Source organism: Theobroma umbraticum, unplaced genomic scaffold (assembly GCF_002168275.2).
Source record: "Theobroma umbraticum cultivar Fairchild unplaced genomic scaffold, ASM216827v3 scaffold_239.1, whole genome shotgun sequence".
Taxonomy (NCBI): Eukaryota; Viridiplantae; Streptophyta; class Magnoliopsida; order Malvales; family Malvaceae; genus Theobroma; species Theobroma umbraticum.
This window is the reverse complement of record NW_018397273.1, coordinates 242507-263847: the sequence shown is the minus strand read 5'-3', so window position 1 is coordinate 263847 and position 21341 is coordinate 242507. Positions and strand designations below refer to the sequence as shown.

At 37.0% G+C, this 21341-nt stretch overlaps 4 protein-coding genes across 5 annotated transcripts; 3 read left to right on the top strand and 1 right to left on the bottom strand.

Moving 5' to 3' along the window:
- Positions 1 to 288: 288 nt before the first annotated feature.
- Positions 289 to 9985, top strand: LOC110427008 (putative alpha-mannosidase At5g13980). The gene is made up of 29 exons (XM_021442363.2): positions 289 to 1164; positions 1253 to 1336; positions 1659 to 1747; positions 1994 to 2168; positions 2272 to 2391; positions 2586 to 2669; positions 2756 to 2827; positions 3376 to 3489; positions 3624 to 3724; positions 3807 to 3900; positions 3997 to 4164; positions 4252 to 4341; positions 4481 to 4546; positions 4643 to 4699; positions 5177 to 5396; positions 5521 to 5660; positions 5896 to 5967; positions 6111 to 6167; positions 6251 to 6322; positions 7004 to 7051; positions 7234 to 7353; positions 7601 to 7666; positions 7775 to 7887; positions 8078 to 8162; positions 8478 to 8588; positions 8668 to 8763; positions 8934 to 8981; positions 9428 to 9496; positions 9594 to 9985. The coding sequence occupies exons 1-29, from the start codon at positions 967 to 969 to the stop codon at positions 9819 to 9821; spliced, it is 3057 nt and encodes a 1018-aa protein (XP_021298038.1). The 5' UTR covers positions 289 to 966; the 3' UTR covers positions 9822 to 9985.
- A 374-nt stretch (positions 9986 to 10359) lies between these two features.
- Positions 10360 to 15170, top strand: LOC110427009 (RING/U-box superfamily protein). Of its 2 annotated transcripts, none has more exons than XM_021442366.2 (9): positions 10360 to 10707; positions 10899 to 10942; positions 11189 to 12451; positions 12855 to 12943; positions 13378 to 13480; positions 13566 to 13670; positions 14108 to 14228; positions 14417 to 14584; positions 14752 to 15170. In XM_021442366.2, exons 1-9 carry the CDS (start codon positions 10527 to 10529, stop codon positions 14904 to 14906), a joined length of 2229 nt encoding a protein of 742 aa, XP_021298041.1. In that variant the 5' UTR covers positions 10360 to 10526; the 3' UTR covers positions 14907 to 15170. The 2 variants fall into 2 exon arrangements, with proteins under 2 accessions (XP_021298041.1, XP_021298039.1); XM_021442364.2 differs by having other exon boundaries at positions 10887 to 10942.
- Positions 15171 to 15297: 127 nt separating this feature from the next.
- On the bottom strand, positions 15298 to 17766 carry LOC110426923 (uncharacterized). Its single transcript, XM_089785396.1, has 5 exons — positions 16975 to 17766; positions 16738 to 16892; positions 16262 to 16689; positions 15910 to 16145; positions 15298 to 15717 (listed from the first exon to the last, which is right to left on the bottom strand). Exons 1-5 carry the CDS (start codon positions 17764 to 17766, stop codon positions 15496 to 15498), a joined length of 1833 nt encoding a protein of 610 aa, XP_089641522.1. The 3' UTR covers positions 15298 to 15495.
- Positions 17767 to 20106: 2340 nt separating this feature from the next.
- On the top strand, positions 20107 to 21126 carry CCL (CCR-like protein). The gene is made up of 3 exons (XM_021442262.2): positions 20107 to 20384; positions 20642 to 20800; positions 20907 to 21126. The coding sequence occupies exons 1-3, from the start codon at positions 20212 to 20214 to the stop codon at positions 20980 to 20982; spliced, it is 408 nt and encodes a 135-aa protein (XP_021297937.1). The 5' UTR covers positions 20107 to 20211; the 3' UTR covers positions 20983 to 21126.
- The last annotated feature ends 215 nt before the right edge of the window (positions 21127 to 21341 follow it).

Below are 21341 nucleotides of genomic sequence, written 5' to 3'. Positions count from 1 at the left end.
GAAGTGTGAGTGAACATGTCTAAGAGAATAAGGTAAGATTGAGAGAGAAAATATTTGTATGTACAAAAAAGAGTCTTGAAATGAAAGTAATTAATGCACTCTAGCATTTCAAATTACTTTCACTGCTGTTCATATAAAGTATTTGTATTACATTACCCTGTAAAGCAATCTTAAAGAAATTAGGTAATGACCAAATATCTACACCTACCACAACTTTGAGTAATTTACAGTGAATTTGGTGAGTGGATTATGATAAATCATACCTCCCCTTCTTTCTTTCCACTAAATTTGCAAGTTTTGGTGACTTGAGTGCAAATCCAATGATTCCAAAACCCCATTCTCCTCCCCCTTCTAAGCCAAGCAAAACTTTTCAAGTGCACTTGAAGATCCAGATTATGGCCCCAACCCAAAGTGTTTTCGTTCCTTTTACACCAGAATAAGTAAAAAGGGTGCAAGGAAAGCAGAAAAGGTTGCAGAAACAAATGAAATATCCATGCTTTATCGACAAGCAGAGCAGTACCACTCTGTAATATTTTTTTAATGTCAATCCATTAAAGGAGCTTGAAAGTATGATAAAGGAGTCTTTTCTTTTTTCCTTTTTAAAATCCATTTCAACACTTTTGGATAAGAAGTACACTTGTGCTAACTGTTACTAATAAGGAAGTCAAAACAAAGAATGGCAGTTTCCATCTGCTGCACAAACATTTGTGCGAGTCTTCCTCTTTCCCGTACCAGTTAGCCTGTCTGTTATAAATTGACTAAAATCTTTGCCTTCCTTTTTTACGACATCTGAAGACAGACATCTGTCGAAAGCCTTGGTCACTTGAAGCCAAACCTTGTTATGAATCATCATGACTTTGATTCTCTGGTTCTGACTCAAACCAACTGCTACTGCTTCAACACCAACGAGTGAGAACTGCTGGAATCTCAAATACGCAGATTCAAGAAACAAGTAAAACTGCCAAAATGGGGATTGTTGGGTTGTACGGTGTGGTGCTATTATTGGGGATTTTATGCGCAGAATCCAAGTACATGGTTTATAACACTTCAGCAGGTATAGTTGCTGGGAAAATCAATGTTCATCTGGTTCCTCACACCCATGACGATGTTGGTTGGTTAAAAACCGTTGATCAGTACTATGTTGGCTCTAACAATTCTATCCAGGTTGCTCTTTCTCCTTCCACTCTCTCTTAAACGATTTTTCTTTTTTGTAATTTCCTGCTTTGTTTGTGTGTTTTTGTTGGCTTTTTAGGGGGCTTGTGTGCAGAATGTGTTGGATTCTATAGTGCCTGCTCTGTTGGCTGACAAAAACCGGAAATTCATATATGTTGAACAGGCAAGTATATATGTCTCTTATTTCTGTCTTTTTGATCATCCATTGCGTAGTCTTTGGTTTCGAAAAGCATTTGGAGGAAAGAATGAAATCTCAAATTCTGTCTGTATGTCTGTGTCTTTAGTATGAAGCCCGACTTCCAATTATTGCTTGTCTGAAAGCGCTGCGTTAAACAATTTTGGCGGTTGTGCCCAATTGTACTACCAATATGTGGCGTTTATGGAAACCATAGTGCATAACTTTTTTTTTTGTTTTTTGTGTTTGCATTTTTTGTGTCTCTAGTTGTCTTATGTCATCTTGAAATTGTCTTCCGTGATTTATGCAGGCATTTTTTCAGCGATGGTGGAGAGATCAAAGTGAGCTAATGCAGAGTATAGTCAAGAAACTTGTCAGCTCGGGGCAACTAGAGTTCATGTAATACGTGACATCAACCCTTTTCTAACCCCCCTCCCCAAAAAAGTGTAAAAAGAAAAGAGAGATAAATGCAAACAGCAATGGTTGCACACTAGTATTTATGATTGGGTTTCTCCATAATATATATAAAAGCCTTCCACATTTCTGAGAACTCATTTAGTTGCATGTTTTAACACTAGTTCTTTGCTATTATTTCCCAATTTTGAATTTGTACTTACCCGCATTCTCTTCATCTGCTTCTTCCAGAAATGGAGGCATGTGCATGCATGATGAGGCAGCGCCACATTACATAGACATGATTGATCAGACAACTCTTGGACATCGATTCATCAAAGAGGAGTTTGGTGTCATTCCAAGAATTGGATGGCAAATTGATCCTTTTGGACATTCTGCAGTACAGGCTTACTTATTGGGAGCAGAAGTAAGTGTATCTATAACTTCTGCTTCTACGTTGCCTCCTGAATTTAGCGTTTTTCACTTTCAAGCAGTATAATTTTGATAGTATTGTGTTACTGTTTTTGTAGGTTGGATTTGACTCATTTTTCTTCGGCCGCATAGACTACCAAGACAGGATTAAGCGAAAAAAAGAGAAGAGCCTCGAAGTTATCTGGCGGGGTTCTAAGAGCCTGGGCTCATCTGCTCAGGTAAACAGTGTTGTTTGGTTTAGTTGTACTTGGCGTTTACATGATTACCCTTGGATATCACATGTTGTACATCAACATTATGATTATATTGTTGCATTTACTGATTTGTTTGCCTATTCAAAATATGGTTGGGTAGGTATATCATTATATGTTATTCTTCTGTTAGTGTTCACTTGAACTTAGTTGTATTGCAGATTTTTGCTGGAGCATTTCCAAAAAATTATGAACCTCCACCAGGTTTCTACTTCGAAGTTAATGATGATTCCCCTATTGTTCAGGTAAGCTGCGTAAAAATGATGTCAGTTTAGACAGTCTCTTGAATATGTACGTGGTTCTAGTGTAAATTTGGTTCCCTCTGATGTAGGATGATATCGATTTGTTTGATTACAATGTTCAAGACAGAGTGAATGACTTTGTTGCCGCTGCAATATCACAGGTAAATGAAATTAAGTTGCCATTTAAATTTTCTATCTTGGTTTCCTCCCTATCTCTCTTTTGGAAATTTGGCTCTATACAGGACTCTGTTAAGTTCTTTGCTTTCTCTTCTCGTGCTATTGTTCTTACTGTTCCTTTTTAAAATGTCTCCTTTCTGCTTCTTGTGCTATTTGGTTTTGGCAAAGGTCCTGCTATTAGATACAATCTTGAAGATAATCATTATAAGTATGACCTCACTTAGAAGAAGTTGCAACTTAGTATCTACCAAAGTACCGATTGCACCACAAGTTTGCATTTTGCAATAAATTGTATCTTTTGCCATTTTCAGGAGGAACAGAATATCCTTATCCTTTCAAAACTATACAGTATTTAATAAGATCTTCCTGGTTTTCTAGTCTGTCACAGAATTTTGGTGAATTTTCAAAATATTTGAAAACTATGTTGTCTTTTAACTTCAAGAATTCATATCTTCTATTTAATTGTCCATATTAGTCCTGAAAGCAAGTCTTCATTTGATACTTATTGTAAAAGCTGTTATTTCATTTGCAGGCGAACATAACTAGAACAAATCACATAATGTGGACCATGGGAACAGATTTTAAGTATCAGTATGCACACACTTGGTTTCGGCAGATGGATAAGCTTATTCATTATGTGAATAAGGTGAGTGCTCATCTCAGTTTTATTTCATTTTCTGGTGACTGGATTTTAAGCTTGCATTACCTCATGGTTTTTTATCCTCTCTAGATGTCATGTTGTAATCTGAACCATAAGTAGTTTTAAATGAATGCTTGCAGGATGGACGTGTCAACGCTCTCTACTCGACTCCATCTATATATACTGATGCTAAATATGCTATGAGTAAATCTTGGCCCCTCAAGACTGATGACTACTTTCCGTGAGTTTATTGCTTGAGTAGCTCTAAATCTTAGTTTTCTCACTTGTTCTTTTCTTAGAAATTGAAGTGTATTTCTTACCAGTTACGCAGACCGTGCAAATGCTTACTGGACAGGATACTTTACAAGTAGACCAGCTTTAAAACACTATGTTAGAATAATGAGTGGCTACTATCTGGTACTGTTCTTTGACTGTTTAAATTCATTATAATTAATAGTTCAATTAATCTCTTTCATTTACACATATGGTTCATATCTGTGAATGTATGAGTAGGCTGCAAGGCAACTCGAATTTTTCAAAGGGAGAAGTGATTCAGGGCCCAATACAGACTCATTGGCAGATGCTTTGGCTATTGCTCAACATCATGATGCTGTTACTGGTACAGAGAAGCAGCACGTGGCCAATGATTATGCAAAAAGACTATCCATGGGTTACATGGAGGTGCAGATTTCACTTCACAATTCCTTGGATCCTGGTTTCTTTTCACTTTCGTCAAAAGTCATTGACTTGTTTGTCATCTTTCTGCAGTCTGAGATGGTTGTTGCATCTTCACTTGCTTGCTTGGCCGATTCAAAGTCATCCAATGGATGTGGGCACTTAACCACCAATCTCCAGCAGGTAAAAAGTCATGACTGATGAAATTTCGTTTCATGAGTAAGACTGATTTTTAATCTAATTAATGATATGAAATTTAGCTAAAGGAGTTTGACATGTGAGATGCATCCTCTTATCCCTCTTTTCTCTGATCTTTTCCCAGTGTCCACTTCTGAATATAACTTACTGTCCTGCATCAGAAATTGACCTGTCTCATGGAAAGAAGTTGGTAAGGAGGACATTTCAATCTGTTTTCTATTCTTTTTTTCTCATAGATAACTCTAACTTAGAAACTTATTCAATGTTAATTTCTTCATATTTACAGATTGTTGTGGTCTACAATTCTTTGGGATGGAAGAGAGAGGATGTAATACGTTTTCCAGTGAGTACTTCCCTGATAGTTGCGTTGCTGTTTGTCTTAGACTCCTCTTTTTGGTGTATTAAGGAGCTTATAACGTAATATTCTGTTGATACATGTGGCTATTTGTGAAACTTAGCTTTTAAAGATTTCTTTTGTAATGCTTCTGATCTATATTGCTTCAACCCTTTATTTTTCCTAAAATACCTGTATTGGACATTTCAAAGTGGACATGGGTTATGAGGGTAAGGAAAAAATTTTATAAAAATTGAACATACCCATTTTGGACAACGTTTGTGACTGAGTTTGAGCAACATAGCTTTTCAAATGTAGGCAATTATATGTCTAAAATCATTTGCTAACATTGCAGCCAGAGTAGTTGTTTGGGTGTGCGTCTTAGATGATTAAAGTGGACCAAGGAAAATCTTAGTGAGTTCCCAATATGACTATCAGGCTTCCTTGCCGTAAGAATATGACATTTCTTTATATGGTTTGCTGTAGGTTGTTAATGAAGATGTTATTGTTCGTGATTCTGAGGGAAGAGAAATCGAATCACAGCTTGTTCCACCATTTGATGCTTATGTGGACCTGAGAAATTATTATGTTAGGGCATACTTAGGTATCAACCCAAAAGCTGTACCTAAGTATTGGCTTGCATTTACAGTCTCTGTTCCTCCTCTTGGCTTCAGCACTTACACCATCTCTGCTTCCAAAACGACAGGTTTACTCATGTAGCTGCTGTACTGATTGAAATTATTCTTATCAAGTTTAACAAGTATGGATGCCATTTCCTTGATTATCAAATGCAGATCAATTGTCACATCTGTTTTTGCTTCTGATTTCAGGAGCTGGCTCTACCAAATCATCTATGTACAAATTTCAGAGGGGTGAAAAATCAGCTATTCAAGTTGGTGAAGGAAATTTAAAACTTACTATTTCTGCATCTGAAGGGAAGATCATAAATTATGTCAACAGCAGAAATTCGGTGAGTAACCTAACTTTAATGCTAATTATTTGATGCTTTATTTTCTTTCTCCAAGCATTTGTTTTTGTTGGTGTCTTTTCAACTGTAGTTACATATGACTATATGAGGCTGTTGCAATTTTTATTTCAGTATTGCTGTTACCTTGTGTTGCTTCCTTTTCTGCAGTGAGAGAGAGAGTGCAAGGTATGAGGATAAAAATCTGTGTGGCTAATGCTTTTATTTGAAACTTTTGAAGGTTGAGGAATCGGTGGAGCAATCATTTAGTTTTTACACTGGATACAATGGAACTAATGACAAAGAGCCCCAGGTATATATATGTAACATTGAAGTTCCTCATGTGTTACAAACTAGTATTCTCTATTCTCTTATAATCTTGCATGGAAATTAAGTAAAATTGTTTGGTCTTCCTTTGTGAGTTGTTCTCATATAAAAATTTGGTGTTTTTACAAGAACTCTGGGGCATATATTTTCCGTCCAAATGGCACATATCTCATAAAGCCTGAACAGGTGTGTAATCTTTCTTAATAAAAGCTTTTTTTGAAACAAATAATTACCTTAACTATAAACTGAGACATCTTGTTAAGTTTCAGGCCTCTTTGACTGTTATTCAAGGACCATTAGTACAGGAGCTGCATCAACAGATCAATCCGTGGATATTTCAGGTGCCTTGCCTTTTCTAATGTTTGTTTTCTGTTGGTGTAATGTTTTCCTCTGTAAAATTCTGTCTTGTTCTGAACTAATAGTAAACCAACTGCGTTGTAGGGTGAAATTTCAGAAGGTAATGGATATCAATAGAAGCATAGAATAGTATGTAAATGTTAAAATATGAACCCCATTAAAATGTAGCGGGTTAATAAATGGAGAGGGTGTATTTTGTAATGGCTACCGGTTTGTCTGCTCTTGGAAATTCAGGAAATTGTGCAGGACCATATTTTTTCACCTTTGAATGATGATTTTTCTTTCTTCTATCTCTTTATTGGGTTAAATATGCAGTACACTCTCATAGGTATCTTGGAAGGTAGAGCCTTTTCAAGCTGTTGTGAATAATGTATTATATTTTCTGTTTCTGTTATGCATGAATATATGGCACTTCAGAGATACAATAAGTGGAGGAAATTTGTCCCTATTCCCCATCTTGGCCATTGATATTAGATACTAAAATTTTCCAGAGCAACGCTCTTACTCTGGTCGATGTAACTAACAGAATCCGTGAAATTAGATGTAGAGGTCTTTCTCATTTTTATGCTGTTTTTGTTCCCATGTAAACAGATATGGTATTCGCAGTTTGAGATCTCTTATCTTTAGTAGACATTACAGCTTTCTTTCTGACAAAATGTATGCAGACCACTAGACTTTACAAGGAGAAAGAGCATGTTGAAGTCGAGTTCATTGTAAGTTTACCAAATGGCTTTCTCAACCCTTGTGGCTTTATATAGTCTTGCGTAGTTTGATTCTTAGTCTTTCGTTGTTCTCATTTCTTTAGTTTGGTATACATCTTACTTTTATTCTCACTATCTTATTTGCAACAGCAGGACATGTTGGGTTGTATATATTAATGGTTTCTGAATCTCAGGTTGGGCCTGTGCCAATTGATGATGGATTTGGCAAAGAAGTTGCAACTCAGATTACAACTTCTCTGGAAAACAGTAAAACATTCTACACGGATTCTAATGGACGTGATTTTATTAAACGGGTATGTTGAATATATGCTGCAGTGTTCAGCCTTAAGGCCTATTTGTTTGACAGTCAGAATGGTTGTTAGCCTGAAGCTTTAATCCATGCTGTGTTGTCTCCATGTTTCCAAGAATGTGAGAAATATCTTACTATAAGTTATTTGCATTAAGCTATAACACAGAAACACTTCTTTGAGTTCATACTCGTTAACTAGTTATGCTTAGCATGACAAACTATGGACTTTTTTTTTTTACCTCTTTTTGCAGATTCGTGATTTTAGGACAGACTGGGACCTGGAAGTGAACCAACCGGTTGCTGGAAATTATTACCCAGTATGTTCTTATATAAGTAAATTTGTTCCTCATGTTTACTTTATTTTTTCTGAGAATTGATGTTAATGAGTGACTCTTTTTAAACTTATATCATATTTGTCCATTCAGATTAATTTGGGAATTTACATTCAAGATAGTAAGAAAGAATTTTCGGTCCTGGTAGATCGATCTCTTGGAGGATCTAGCATAGTGGATGGACAAATAGAGTTGATGCTCCACAGGTTTGTCGTCATCTGTCCATTGCTCAATTTTCAATAACTTTATACTCATAGCACTTTGTGAATGTTGAAGCTCCCAATGGCAATAAGTAAAAGTTGTGGATTTCTATGGCATGGCCATACCTGAGGGTGTAATTATGGCATATGTGATAGTTGGCCAGTACGATGATTTTCGATTTTTATGGCAATTTAGGAGGCTGCTACTTGATGACTCCAGAGGGGTTGCAGAGGCTCTAAATGAAACGGTCTGCATTCTTGATGATTGCAGAGGACTAACTGTAAGTAAATATTATCCAGATCCTGCGAGTGGCAATTCACATTTTCCTTTATCGGGTTGTATCTAGACTTGTGTCTCAAGACTTGGTTGATGATAATTTATCTAATTCTCAACAGATTATTGACAAATGGTTGAAATGAAGCTAGTTTCACTAATTGCTGACCAACCCTGGCTTTTAATATAAGGGTTAATAACTTAGTCATATGTATAAAACCTCTGTAATCTTTGTTTTAAAATTTTGTACGTGTACTTTTGTCTACAAATTATGCTTTTTCTGACAATTAGAACCTGTTTATATATCACCAAATTTTTTCAGATACAAGGAAAATATTATTACAGAATTGACCCCCTAGGAGAAGGTGCTAAGTGGCGTCGCTCTCTTGGCCAAGAGATATACTCACCCCTTCTGTTAGCATTTGCAGAAGAGGTTTCTTTCTTTCTTTTTCTCTTGCTTGTTTATTCCAGTCTTGTGGATTTGTTTGTGACTAGCAAATTTCTCTTGGCAGGATGGAGATAACTGGATGAGTTCTCTTATACCCACATTCTCGGGGATCGATTCCTCCTACAGTTTACCTGATAATGTTGCTGTTATAACTCTCCAGGTAGATGATGTTTCCGTAATTGTTAGACTTTTAAATTAATAAGATTAAGGCAAGGGATGATAATCTTTCAGTGGAGTTTACAACCTATTAGCAGGCAGCAAAAAATATGTAGTTCTGCAGTAAAATTTGACATGCAAGCTGCTTGACATTTCCCCTTCCTTTCTATACAGGAGCTTGATGATGGAAAAGTTCTTCTTAGGGTAGCACATTTGTATGAGGTTAGCCTTTCCTACTTCACTTAAATCATCTTGTACATGCTTTAAGAAAATTTTTACCTAGGATATGCCTTTAAAATCAATGTCTCTCCACTTGAATCTCGAAGGAAAAGAGAGTGGTTTCACACTTTAGGAAACGTTTAATATAGATTATGGTGGTTCTCTGTTCTAAGCAGGCAATTTTTCCACAAATAAGCTTTCACATGTTCTGGAAATTCTAAAATTGCCATTTTTACTGTAAATATTCTTGAAGGTGAGCCAATCCGTCACAGTGCCGAATAGACCCCAGATTAGTTATTTTGGGAACATCTTTTTATCTTTTTATATTTTTCTTTGTTCCTTTTCCATGACAAAGTAGTTTCAATAACCATCTACATGACCTTTTTTTTTTTCCTTCTGGCCTTGAGTTCTTATTTTTTGTTTGTATTGGCTTTCGGAATTACACAAAGGTCGGAGAGGACAGTGTTCTTTCTGTAGTGACCAGTGTGGAACTGAAGATGCTGTTCCCAGGCAAGAAGGTAGAGGCAACGAATTTTCCAGGCTCTAGTTGGCATTTTTTGTTTCGAAATCATTTACAGCAATATCTCACACTGTCTTTATCATGCTTTTCTTTAGATTGCTAAGGTGACAGAGGTGAGCTTATCTGCCAATCAAGAAAGAGCAGAAATGGAGAAGAAGAGACTTGTTTGGAAAGTAGAAGGCTCTTCAGGAGAAAATCCCAAGGTGGCAAGAGGTGGACCTGTTGATCCAAAAAAACTGGTGGTGGAGCTTGCTCCAATGGAAATCCGCACCTTTGTCATCGACCTTGATCAAACTTACTCCAAGAGAATATTCGATGCTTGAGTATCTGCAAACATGCTGGGCCATGTTGTTATCGAAGAAGGCTTGACATTCAGAATCCTCTGTTGCCTTCAATGAGGGAAATTTTCTCTTCTACTGTGTAATGTAATTTAAGATAGTTAGGCCACAAAGGATTCTGATATAATAATAAACTCAAGTTTGTCTTAGTTGTTTCTTTAGAAGCCAAACTTGTTACAGCAAACAGCCAGAACCAGACAGCCTGACGATGACGTTACTGTCTTTTGCATGAGCCCGAGTCATCAAAACGAAAACAAAAAGCTCCAAAACTAAATCCTTCATGTCTTCGTGAGCAATGTCTGGAACACCTAGAGGAAAACCAAAATAGAAAACATAAACAAAGTGAAACACAGCACAGGTGTGCCTCTCATGGAGACACATCCAACCCAGTTCGATATATGTCTATGCTACGCTTCCATGGGAGGGCGCAGGAGAGGGATAATTTGAGGAATAAATGAAAATGACAAGGGTATGACAGTAATTAGATGACAAAAATAATAATAAAGAATAATCTGTCCGAAAGTTATATTCGGTCAAGATGCGGCAGCAGATTCTTTCTCTCTCGTGCATTCCTGGAGCCTCAAAGACAAGAGATTGGTGCTGAAACAATAATGCGTGAGAAGCCCGAAGGCTGAGACCCAAACGCCATCGCACGACAACAAGCTCTCCAACGAAGCTTTGAAAATTTTCATGTCCATCTTGCCCTTACAAGCTCAAGGTTCCAAAGCGTCGTCTTCCTCTCAATCTCTCGCTCAAAACCCTACCTCCAATCATGGCAACCACCAAACCTCTCCTCCTCCTCCAATCTCCTTCGGATCTCTCCGCATCTCTGATCCTCCCCGTCCCTCCCCCCTCCCCAATTCCCCTCCTGGTATTTTCCTCCTTATTTATCCTTCAATTTTTTGTTTTTCTTCCGATTAATTTTTTTTTGATTCCTTACTCGAATCCTAATCTGGGTTTGTCACTTTTTTGTTAGTTCAGTGTTGTACAAGTAGTTCGTAACAATAGCTGGTGTTAGAATCTGAAATTCGTAATTCTAAAAATGCATAGTTTTTATGGCAGGCCCGTTGGCTTCTGCTCAAGGTTCAGGTGGATCCTCCAAAGAGGTGAATTTTATACTAATGCAGTAATACTCTTGGATGCCATATTTTTACCCTCCTTTATACTGTTTCTTTCTTAAAATGCAGGGTAAATTGTAAAATTTTACAACTTTTTCCTATGCATCCTTGTTAACTCTCAGGGAACTCAATAAAAAAACTTTGGAATCGAAAATACATGCGGTTTAAGATCTAAAAATTTATTCTTTTATTTGTAATTAGTTAAAAACTGACATGTCTTTCTATTCGGCTTAGGTGAGTGAAGTGGAGACATCAAATGGTAAGAGAACTTCACCACATGAGAACAGGGGGACAAATTCCCAATTTAGAGGGAAAATGTCGGTCGACATGGTTTCTACTGGAAATCATCTGGGCACTGGGTCTCAAGGAAGTGCTACACATTCGGCAGGAAGAAGAGCCCAGATGATGAATGGTAATCACTTGCTGAATTTTCATTATGACCCTATTGCTCGCTCTCGTCCACAACCACGAGGACCTCCTCCAAGAAGGCAGCGGAAAATAAAGCCTTATAACAAAGATTTATTCCTTCAGGCAAATTACAAGTTTGTTGTGTTGGATACCGGAAGTTACATGCCTGAATCGATGGATCCAGATAAGATGTTACTATGGGAGGATATTATTTGTGTGAGGTATTGCACCCCATTTCCTGTGCAGTGTCCAATTTGTTTGGAATATCCTCAATGCCCCCAAATAACTTCTTGTGGGCATATATTTTGCTTCCCGTGTATTCTGCAATACTTGTTAATGGGTGAGGAGGATCACAAAAGTGAGTGCTTTAAAAGATGCCCTTTATGTTTTGTAATGGTATCCCAGAAGGATTTGTACACCATCTATATTGAGAATGTTAGGCAATACTGTGTGGGAGATACCATAGAGTTTATGCTTCTAACAAGACAAAAAGATTCTTTTGTTTTATCTCAGAAAAATGAAAAGGAGATGGGTACCACACAGTTTGGTGACAAGGACATATATGATCCCTTTTCAAAGTTTACATTTACTTCTGATGTTGATCTGTCAGTCAGACAAGCAATATCAGATTTAGACAGCTGGTTGGCCAGAGCAGATGCAGGGCTTGTTGATAATTTGGAGAAGCTTCCGTACGTTTGTGCTGCGATGGAACAATTAGAACAGAGGAAGAAGTATTGGAATGAGCACCGAGCCTCTGATAACAATAAAGCCAGTAGAAACACTATTTGTAAGGTGGAGTCCCATGGACTTGTGTCAATTGTGAATGCTTCCAAGGGTAAAGGAGACACACGTGGTTTTGGAGGGGGAACACTATCTTCGGGGGCTGATGAACACAGTAAGTGTCTTTGTAACTCAACAACAGACAAGGCAAATGGAGGCAGTGGTTTGAATGGAAGTGCTGCTGTTGCTGAATCACTAGAAGCCCAAGACACATCTTTATCTTCATCATATGAAGAAAGCAAGAGCTTGCAAGAGCACTTTGGTGGCTTTAGAAATGCAAAAGACAATGACTCTTACACTTTCTACCAGGTGACTATAATTTAAGATGGTAATTTTACTAATATTTTTCTCTTTTTTTTTTTTTTGCAATTTTATATTTGCTGAGAAAGGAAAGGACTATTTCAGTTGTGAATCCTTATACAGGACTTCACCATGTGGCCATTTTCTTGATGAATAAAGTAGGAAATGAATATTTATGTCCTGTTTGAATAAAGTACAATATATTAGAATTATTAGGCTATTTGCAAGATTTTCTGTCATGATTCATAGCATGCTTTAGCTAGCCTAGGTTTTATTTATTTCTATGATGCGCCTTATTGACGGCTTATGCATTTGCATCTGCTGGTGGTAGGGATAATCGATGATGGTATAATTCTAGGTGTTAAATATATACCTTTCGTAGTTTCTTATCTTTCACTTTTATTTGTTTCAGGCAGTTGATGGGCAGCACATCATTCTCCACCCTTTAAATGTGAAGTGTCTCCTACACCATTATGGAAGCTATGATTCATTTCCACAGAGGTTTGAGGAAAACCATGATTTAGTGTTCACATGTGTATTAAGATATGGGATAGTGAAATTTAAAAATGTATGAAATCATTGACCGGGAAATGGAAATAAAAAAAAGGAGTATTTGGAAAAGTACTATTTCTTGGTGTCATCTATTTTATGTGGATTGCATGCTAACGTGACTTGTATAACTCTGGGTTTCCCTCTTTGTCATGTGTATGTATGTGTTTATTCCCAAATGGTTAAAAAAAAGTGTATTACATTGTTTTTATGGCCGGTGTATCATACATGACTTATGCTTCCTATTCCTTCATAATGTCTGTTCTTCCTTTTGAGGCCATCTCATATCAGTAGGGGAAACAATAATACTGATACTAATATCTTTGCTGATTGCCCTATGTCGTGGGTTACAATCCAGTTTTTTAATTAGAACTTACTAATTGCAGAATAAGTGGAAGGATTTTGGAGTTGGAAACCGTGACTCAGTCAGAGGCAGTGAGGAGGCGCTATCGGTATTTAAGTCATTTTTCCTTAACAACAACTTTTCAGGTATGGTTTTATTTCTGCACATTCTGTTTCCAGATCTTGCTTTGTCTGTTATTTTTCTGAAAACAAAAGTAGCCTCCTGTTTCAGCTTTGTGAAATTGATTTGAGCGGAGTTCTTCCTCCTGATGCTCTGCTTCCATTTATGGATGAAATCAAGAAGCGTGAGAAACACAGGAAGCAGCTGGCTAGAAAGGTAACGATACATGTACGAAATTGTTTTAATACACGTCCAATGTTCAAGCTTTAATGTTGTGGTGGAATCCAAGTCTATAGGTGATCATCAAATCCTTGATTTTATATGTAACGGAAACAGTAATTACACATGTTATTATTGGTATTTAGCAAAGCCAATAAAGTTAGGACTTAGAAGTCAAAAGGGAGTTATTTTAAGGGTCAGAAGGCTGTTGAAGATTCTGCATATTTTGAAACCTCAAAGGATATCAATGTTTTCTTTCCTGCTTTTCTCTCTCTCTCTTTCTCTCTCTCATTTTATTAGAATGTAAAATGAATTTCTGGGTTATCATAAGTTGTAGTTCAAGGTTTTTCTCTGAAATGTAGTGCCATTTTGTTGAGAAAGTGTAACTTGACTTTGTCCATGCTTTTAGAATCATATGATATTTTGATTTATAGGAGCGGAAGGAGAAAATCAAGGCTGAAGTTGCAGCTGCAGTGCAATTTACACCCATGATATCCAGTTTTGGGCAGTCCTCTTATAATGATTCCCCTACATTCTCTATGGATGACTTTGAAGGTAATACTGTGTTTAATTAGTTATAATATGTTGCATTTGGTCTTATCAGTATGCCTTGCATGTTATTTGGGAGTTGTAGTCATGTTTGATCCGTCTGGACCCAGAAACAATACGAGAACCTTGTCCCATGTTGCAATTGTTTTCTCATTAAGCTGTTTATATTATGTTTTTAATGTTCTCCTATGCAGCCCTTGGAAGTTCTTCTATGATATCATCCAGTCCTGTTGTCATCGGGGAGAGAAAATTGTTCTCAAACGTTACAAAGCTTGGTTTTGCTGCTGCGCATGATTCTCCTTCATTGAAAATTGATGAAGGAAATACTGTGCAGAACAATGAGGTGGCAACTGATTCCACAGGTAATACTCTGATGCCTAACGTAATGTTGTTTGTCCTACTTGATATTTTCAAAAGGATATGATCTAAATCTCCTTCTTCAGTTCTTCAGATCTTAATATGTTTCTTAAAAACTGATTCTCAAACTCCTCAACCCTATGTTAACTTTCTCCCTTTTGTGTTTCTGCAGGCTCAAAAAATTCAGGCACGCCTTCATTTGCTAATGTAATATCGAGAGCAAAGGCTGTTGAAAATTTGGACACGCCTAAGATGAATGAGATGGGAAAGAAAGGAAAGAAAGCAAGTCGGGTCCTTCTGTCAACAGCTGGTGGTCGACGCTATTGACATCTTGGCATGAACTCAACTTTGTTTAGCTTCGTAACCAAGAAAAAGAGAATGACTTTTGCTTCCATATCATCTTTGTGAATTAACATGCATAGTTAAGGGTGACATTGGTAGAATAAAATGTTAAAACACCTCCTGTTATGTAAATCCTTGGTGTGGTTCCTCTTCTTCCTTTTTTCAGTATAACCTTGTCATGGATAAGGGTTATCCATATGTCCTTTTCTCAATGCTAGAACATTGCAATATTTGACTCTGCTTAACAAACTTGTAGAGATTCCTACTTATCAAATGTCAAAATTGGAACTACATCTGGAATATATATGTTTCTGGTAAGGTGTACAGAAGTATTAGATAATCATTCAGTATGAAATATAACACCAGAAGCTTCAGTATTTTTCCACAAAAACACAAAGATCCAATGGTAGAAGCAAAGACCAGGAATATAGCAAGGAACCTTATGGTAGTTCACTATTCTGAAACTACTCTGAAACCGTTTTGGAAGAAGGCATGCAACGCTACAATAGGTTAAAATAACATAAGAACAATGGTACTGTGATCATAGGAGATATTGAAGTTAACTATTTATCATCTAGCATCTAGAATCCAGAGATGTACTGCTGAGCTTGGGAGGCAATGCATCAAGTTCAAGATGCCAAGAGCCTTTGGGGATTCCGTATAACTCAATTCCTTCAACAATATAAGCTGGCACCTGGTGAGAGAAACGGACCATTTCTTTCCTTGTAACTGCCTGGCACAGCTCATGTCCATTTTGCAGCTGTCTTTTTGAAGAAAGATTTCCGGCCTGGCACCTCTATCAAGCTGACTGCAATTAACCAGATTCTTCAGAGAAATCCTTAACAATTTCAACAATCTAATATTGGTGGTGACTGTTAAAATCTGCACGTTTCCTTGTGCCATCCCCGTTTTTGTACATAGCTCAGACCTCAACCTTCTAGGGATATATCTTGTACAAAGACTCCTCCTCAATATTCTCGCACTTTACAGTATGTGAAAACCGAGCCAAGTCCAAGTTAAGAGTGGTTTCACCACATCTAAATAATCCACTTGCAAATGGCAGATTGTCTTGAAGCCAGGATATATCTTCATCAAGCATGGGGTGCTGTTCTAGTAAAGTCACACAAACGTTGCTCCATGAAATAACATTGTTTACCACTACATATCTTCGAGGCATCAAATCTTGCCCATCATACATAGCCCATATTTGTTCTGGAATGAAATCTTTTAATGACCACTTATGTTTTAGTGATATCACCTCTGCATTTGCTGGTTTATGAAGAGGGGTGGCATGGTTGAGTGTCAAGGTGGATTGATAGCGACTCCCTCTTGTCATGTACCAGTCCAAGACACTGGGAACAGCCAAGTGGTCAAGCTCAAACATCTCATCTGATAAACTATCCATCTCTTGATCACCAAATCTATAAGCTGGAATCCTGTGGAGAATTCGTACAAGCTTTCCGCAGGTATTGCAAAAGAATAATCACTGTTATTGTTGGTGCATCTTCTGAAGACATTTTTAGGTCCCTGGATTTTAACCAAGCATTTGACCACAACATCTGCCAAATTGAAATAGCCATCAATGATTTCCACTATTTCCAGTCTGCATTCCTTCCTAGCTCTGGGATTTGAGAGCCACTCCAATAGCCTCCAGTCTCTGTATATTGCCCAAACCTCACCAGTCTGGGGGTAAATTTCAATTTGTTCACTTGCATGCATAGATATCAAGTGGGAGAACAATGTTGGCTCAACCGCTGTTCTTTCGTTCCTATCCAAATTGAATCAGCCACATAGAACAGGCATCTTTAATTCATACCATTTTCTCTCATGGGCTGTAACTGGAACAGGTTTGAACCAGCTGACGTGCAATCTGAATGGGAATTCATCTATGCAAATAATCTGTGCATATCTTCCAGGCATGCCTTCTTCATCGTAAGTAACCCAAACCTGACCAACTGAATATAGTTCTGCCTTTCCAGTATTATCAAAGGTGTAATAGTCTTGATTGCAATTCTCAAGACGGGATGACTTCTTGCTAGGATCAGAGAGAAACATTTGAGGGGGAAAACTTGTCATGAGGTTTCCCAGCCATTGTGTCAATACTACTCATAGCACAAGCAGTACAGCTTGCTTCTTGATCATAGATCTCCTTTTTCTGTTCACCAACAAATTGAGCCTTCAAAATGACTGATTGAGTAGGTAATTTAGAATCATGGACCTGCCTTTCTCCAAGGTAAGTGGAGACTTCTGCATCCGTAATTATCTTTGACACAATCTCCATTGAATTGCTATCATATATGTTTCCATAGCCATCCCCAGTCTTGTACGAACCCATTCTCCACCTTTTAGAACTCCGGGAATTCTCATGTCTTTGAATCAAAATTTCTGTTGCCAGCTGGGAATCCATAACATTGTTTTCATTGGAGATCCTGGATTCACAGGACTCCTGATTTCTAGCTCTCTTAATATCAAACATTTTGCACGTCTCTTGATGTAAGAGCACTGAAAATGCATCTTGGACGATTCTCAAGGCTGATGCAGCACCAAGAAAGTTGTTTAGAATGGGTTCTAGCAGAGTAGTAAACTTGTTGTATATAGATTTTATCTCAGAACTAGTGGCTTCAGGGGGGATTTGAAGGACAAAGTAGAAATCAAAATCCATGAATTTGAGAGCAGCAGAAAATAAGATGTCACAAACAGCCATCATGCCAGCGATGTTATCAACCGCTGGAAAATCACGTTTTACTTGTAATAACATCTTTCTGGCACCCAAGTAATCGCCACCAGAAATCTTCTCCTTTGCCACCTCTATTTCCTGAAGGTCCTTGGGCACAAAACAAACCATCTTTGAAATGGTTGAGGACTGTTGCAAAGAGTTTCACTTCCAGATCAAGATTTTTATTATAAACCAACTACTCACTCAACGACAATTACTGCACTGAAGCTTTGCACGGTCACCTAGTCCTGCATGATTTAGATAAAAAACAAAAAAAAAAGGAAGCTTCAATCATATACACGATGAATGACACAGTGGCTGCTATCATTAGCAGCACCACCTGCCACCTATAAGCAAGACCAATACTAAAGATCTATTTCCTTTAAAGTCGTTTAAATTTGCAGTCAATACAAGAAAAAAGCTCTAGAAATTAAGTCTCACAGTTACTCTTCTAGTAAATTAAATGCCATATATGACCACTGTAAGTGAGAAGTGAAAAGGGTGCATCTTTTGTGTCTTGGTTCTTCAATTTTCATTCTATGTGAATAACCTTTAGATGCATGACAGGCCAAAAGCAAATACAGAGGTTTCCAGGGTCTCAAAGGGTTGAGGGAATTGGTGTTTGTGCAAAGGGAAGCAAATGGCATAAATCTAGGTAAGTCCATAAAACTACAATCGTAGACAAAGTTTCATAAAGACAAGTTAACAAAACCCTTAAATAGAAAAGTAATAAATGCTTAAACAGAGAAAGTTGGGAAAAAAGGGTAACCAAAACTCACTCTTTCGAGTCAATAAGTTTCCTCTGAAAAGGCAGAAGCCATTAAATAACAGCCATTAGAACCAGAAAAGGCAGAACCCATCAACCAAAAAATGACCTTATTCTTGCTCCTCTCATATGTCTTAATGGAGGTTCACAAGAAAATGCAGTGCAGAAACTCTTTTCCTTTTGTTCTTGCTCAATAGTACAACCGTAAAAAATATATGGTACAACACCTAAATAAAGTTTTTGAAATATTGAAGAAAATTCGCATAATTTTTTTTAATTTTTTCAATAAAAACTTGTAATTTTATTTTTAACGAAATAAATTATCTTAATTAACTATTATTAATTAAAATATATCAATTCATGTATAATTTATGTAACATATTATAATATAATGTAATATGTTAACATGATATGATAAAATAATTATTTGATATTTACACTTTCAAATCAATATCAAAAATAACAAAATAATCAGTTACATTTTAATTAAAAATAATTAATTATTAATTATAAAAAGATTATTTAATTTAAAATGAGTTAATTTAATTTAATAAAAAATAAAAATTTATTTAAATAATTTAATTTTTTTTTCAAATATTATGTTAAAATATATAAACCCAGTGCCAATATTTCTTGTCTATATTTCCACGCGTCTCAGTACTTCATCAGTAAACCATTGGCCATGAAAATGAAAAGAACTTGATTTGGGTAATTTAAAAAGGAAAGAAGAACGGGAATTAGATGCTTTTCAAAACTGGGTTGATTCGATTATGATGTAAACTATATATATATATGAATCATTTGTGATCTATTGATTCAAAGTTCAACTCTTAGGCAGCTCCAATGAATGGGGAATAAGCTTGAGTTTCTGATGTGGTGTTGGTGTGGATAAGGTCTGGAATTTTGATTTTCAGCTGCCTCATTGGATAACATTCCTGTAATGAGGATAACTGGCCTGAATAGACAGCTTGATCACCGAACTGCAGCTGCTTCATTGGTTGTTCAGTATTGGACTCCTGCTGCTTCAATTCTTCTTTGTTTAACTGCTGTGTCTCACATTTCAGCTTGTTTCCTTGCACTGCTAAGTTGGTTGTGGTTGCTTGAAGATTGATTCTCTTTACATAATAAATGCCAAGGCAGACATTCATAATTCAGCTTCAGTTCACTCCTTCAATATTTCAGAACTAAAGATCAGTTCACTAGCTCACCAGTAATTGTATATCATGCCGTAAGAACATATGCATCCAGTGTCTTTAGATTTGAAAAACAAAAAAAACTTTATTGCTGTTCCAATATTACTGTTCATTAAACTTGATGATCATCCCCATTATCTGCTAATAATTAAGTAGGTTAAAGGTAAACGATTTTAATTTGCTTTTTATCATGATCAACCAATCATAAATTTTGATTGACAGTGTTGAAATTAATTTTGCTTCTTCTTTGCTTTGTATGGTAGATGAGTAATCGTTCAAGCTAATTTTTGTGTATTTTGGTAGATATATAGTCATAGCTTCCTTCATTTTCATAATGTCATGCCTCCCGAAGCATGACAAGCCAAGAGTGATACTTTCCATTGTATGAATAAGATTCACAGAAAATATCTTAAAAGTTTTCAAAATATCTCCAACATGATTGGAAAATGCCAAAGCTTCTCCTTCTCTTAAGAGGGTGCCAAGTAAGTAAAAAGGAACCCTTATCCCGAGTGGGTTGGAAATATCTTGCTGTAACCTTGTGCTATAAGATCAAACCTTGCCTCTCCGTGAAACATACTCCACCAAGTTTGACAAAACCATTATCCAAATTCCAACATGCAGGCAGCTTTGAGCATTGCACCAGCACCCTTTCTCCCTACTTTCTCAGCTCCCTCCAAAGTGAGTTCCTCTACAAGGTTGGGATCCTCCATTGCTCCCCGTCGCGTTTCGATCAAAGCAACCGCCACCACCTACGACACTTCCACAGTTGACTACAGCTCTATGCTCTCGTAAGCCTTTTTCTTTTCTTTAGTACTGATTCAAACTGGATAGCTGCATCTGCTGCTTAATTAATACTAATTCAACCAAAAGAAAAACAATGCATGGCTAGAGCTAGCTAGAACCATCTGCCAAGGATGAACTAAACATCACTTGTTCTGGTCACCTGGAAACCGGTACGAGATCATAGCTGGAAAAAATAAGTTTCTAGATTAGTTGGGAACAATTGTTGTTTAACTGAACACGAAGAGACTTGCACTTGTGACAGTGTGTTTCCAGCAGAGGCATGTGAGACAATCGGTGGAGATGCGTGCCAGGCAGACATATACCCTGAAGTAAAGCTACAACCAGAGGCCAGAAACGACTCTCCCAGGACCGCAACCGAGTTGATTGACAGAGAATATCTCGAGTACAACGATGCAAAAACGTATTACTCTCATTCGCAAGAACCAAAACACCATTTTTCACATCAGAGAATGAAATCTTGGATTGATATTTGAGGTTGAGCTAACCATGGTTAATCTGTTCCACAGGGTTTTCTGTGCTGAGGCTTGCGATGATCTGGGTGGAGAATTCTGCAGCCGGGAGTACCAAAGAGGAGTGTATTAGATAACAACTGACCAAGCCATATCCGGAACACAAGGAACATCGTTACCAGCTTTCAGGATTAATGAAGGATTGCATATGTATATATAATTTTCTGCACTTTGGCTGCATAGCTTCTTAATTTCCTTAATGATATCTAGTTTGATATGGAGAAGAAGAGAAATTAAAGAAAAAATTATACCATATGTTGCCAATAATAATATTATCCTAGTACAATAACCAAGCTGGCCGGACTCTTGGGTCTTGCCAACAGAGAAATAGTCTAATAGACAAAAGCATCTTAATCAGGATTATTAATTTATTATGTCCTATAGGCTATGATTTCTCTTGAAAACCTGCATGCTCTTCTATAAGCTTTAACA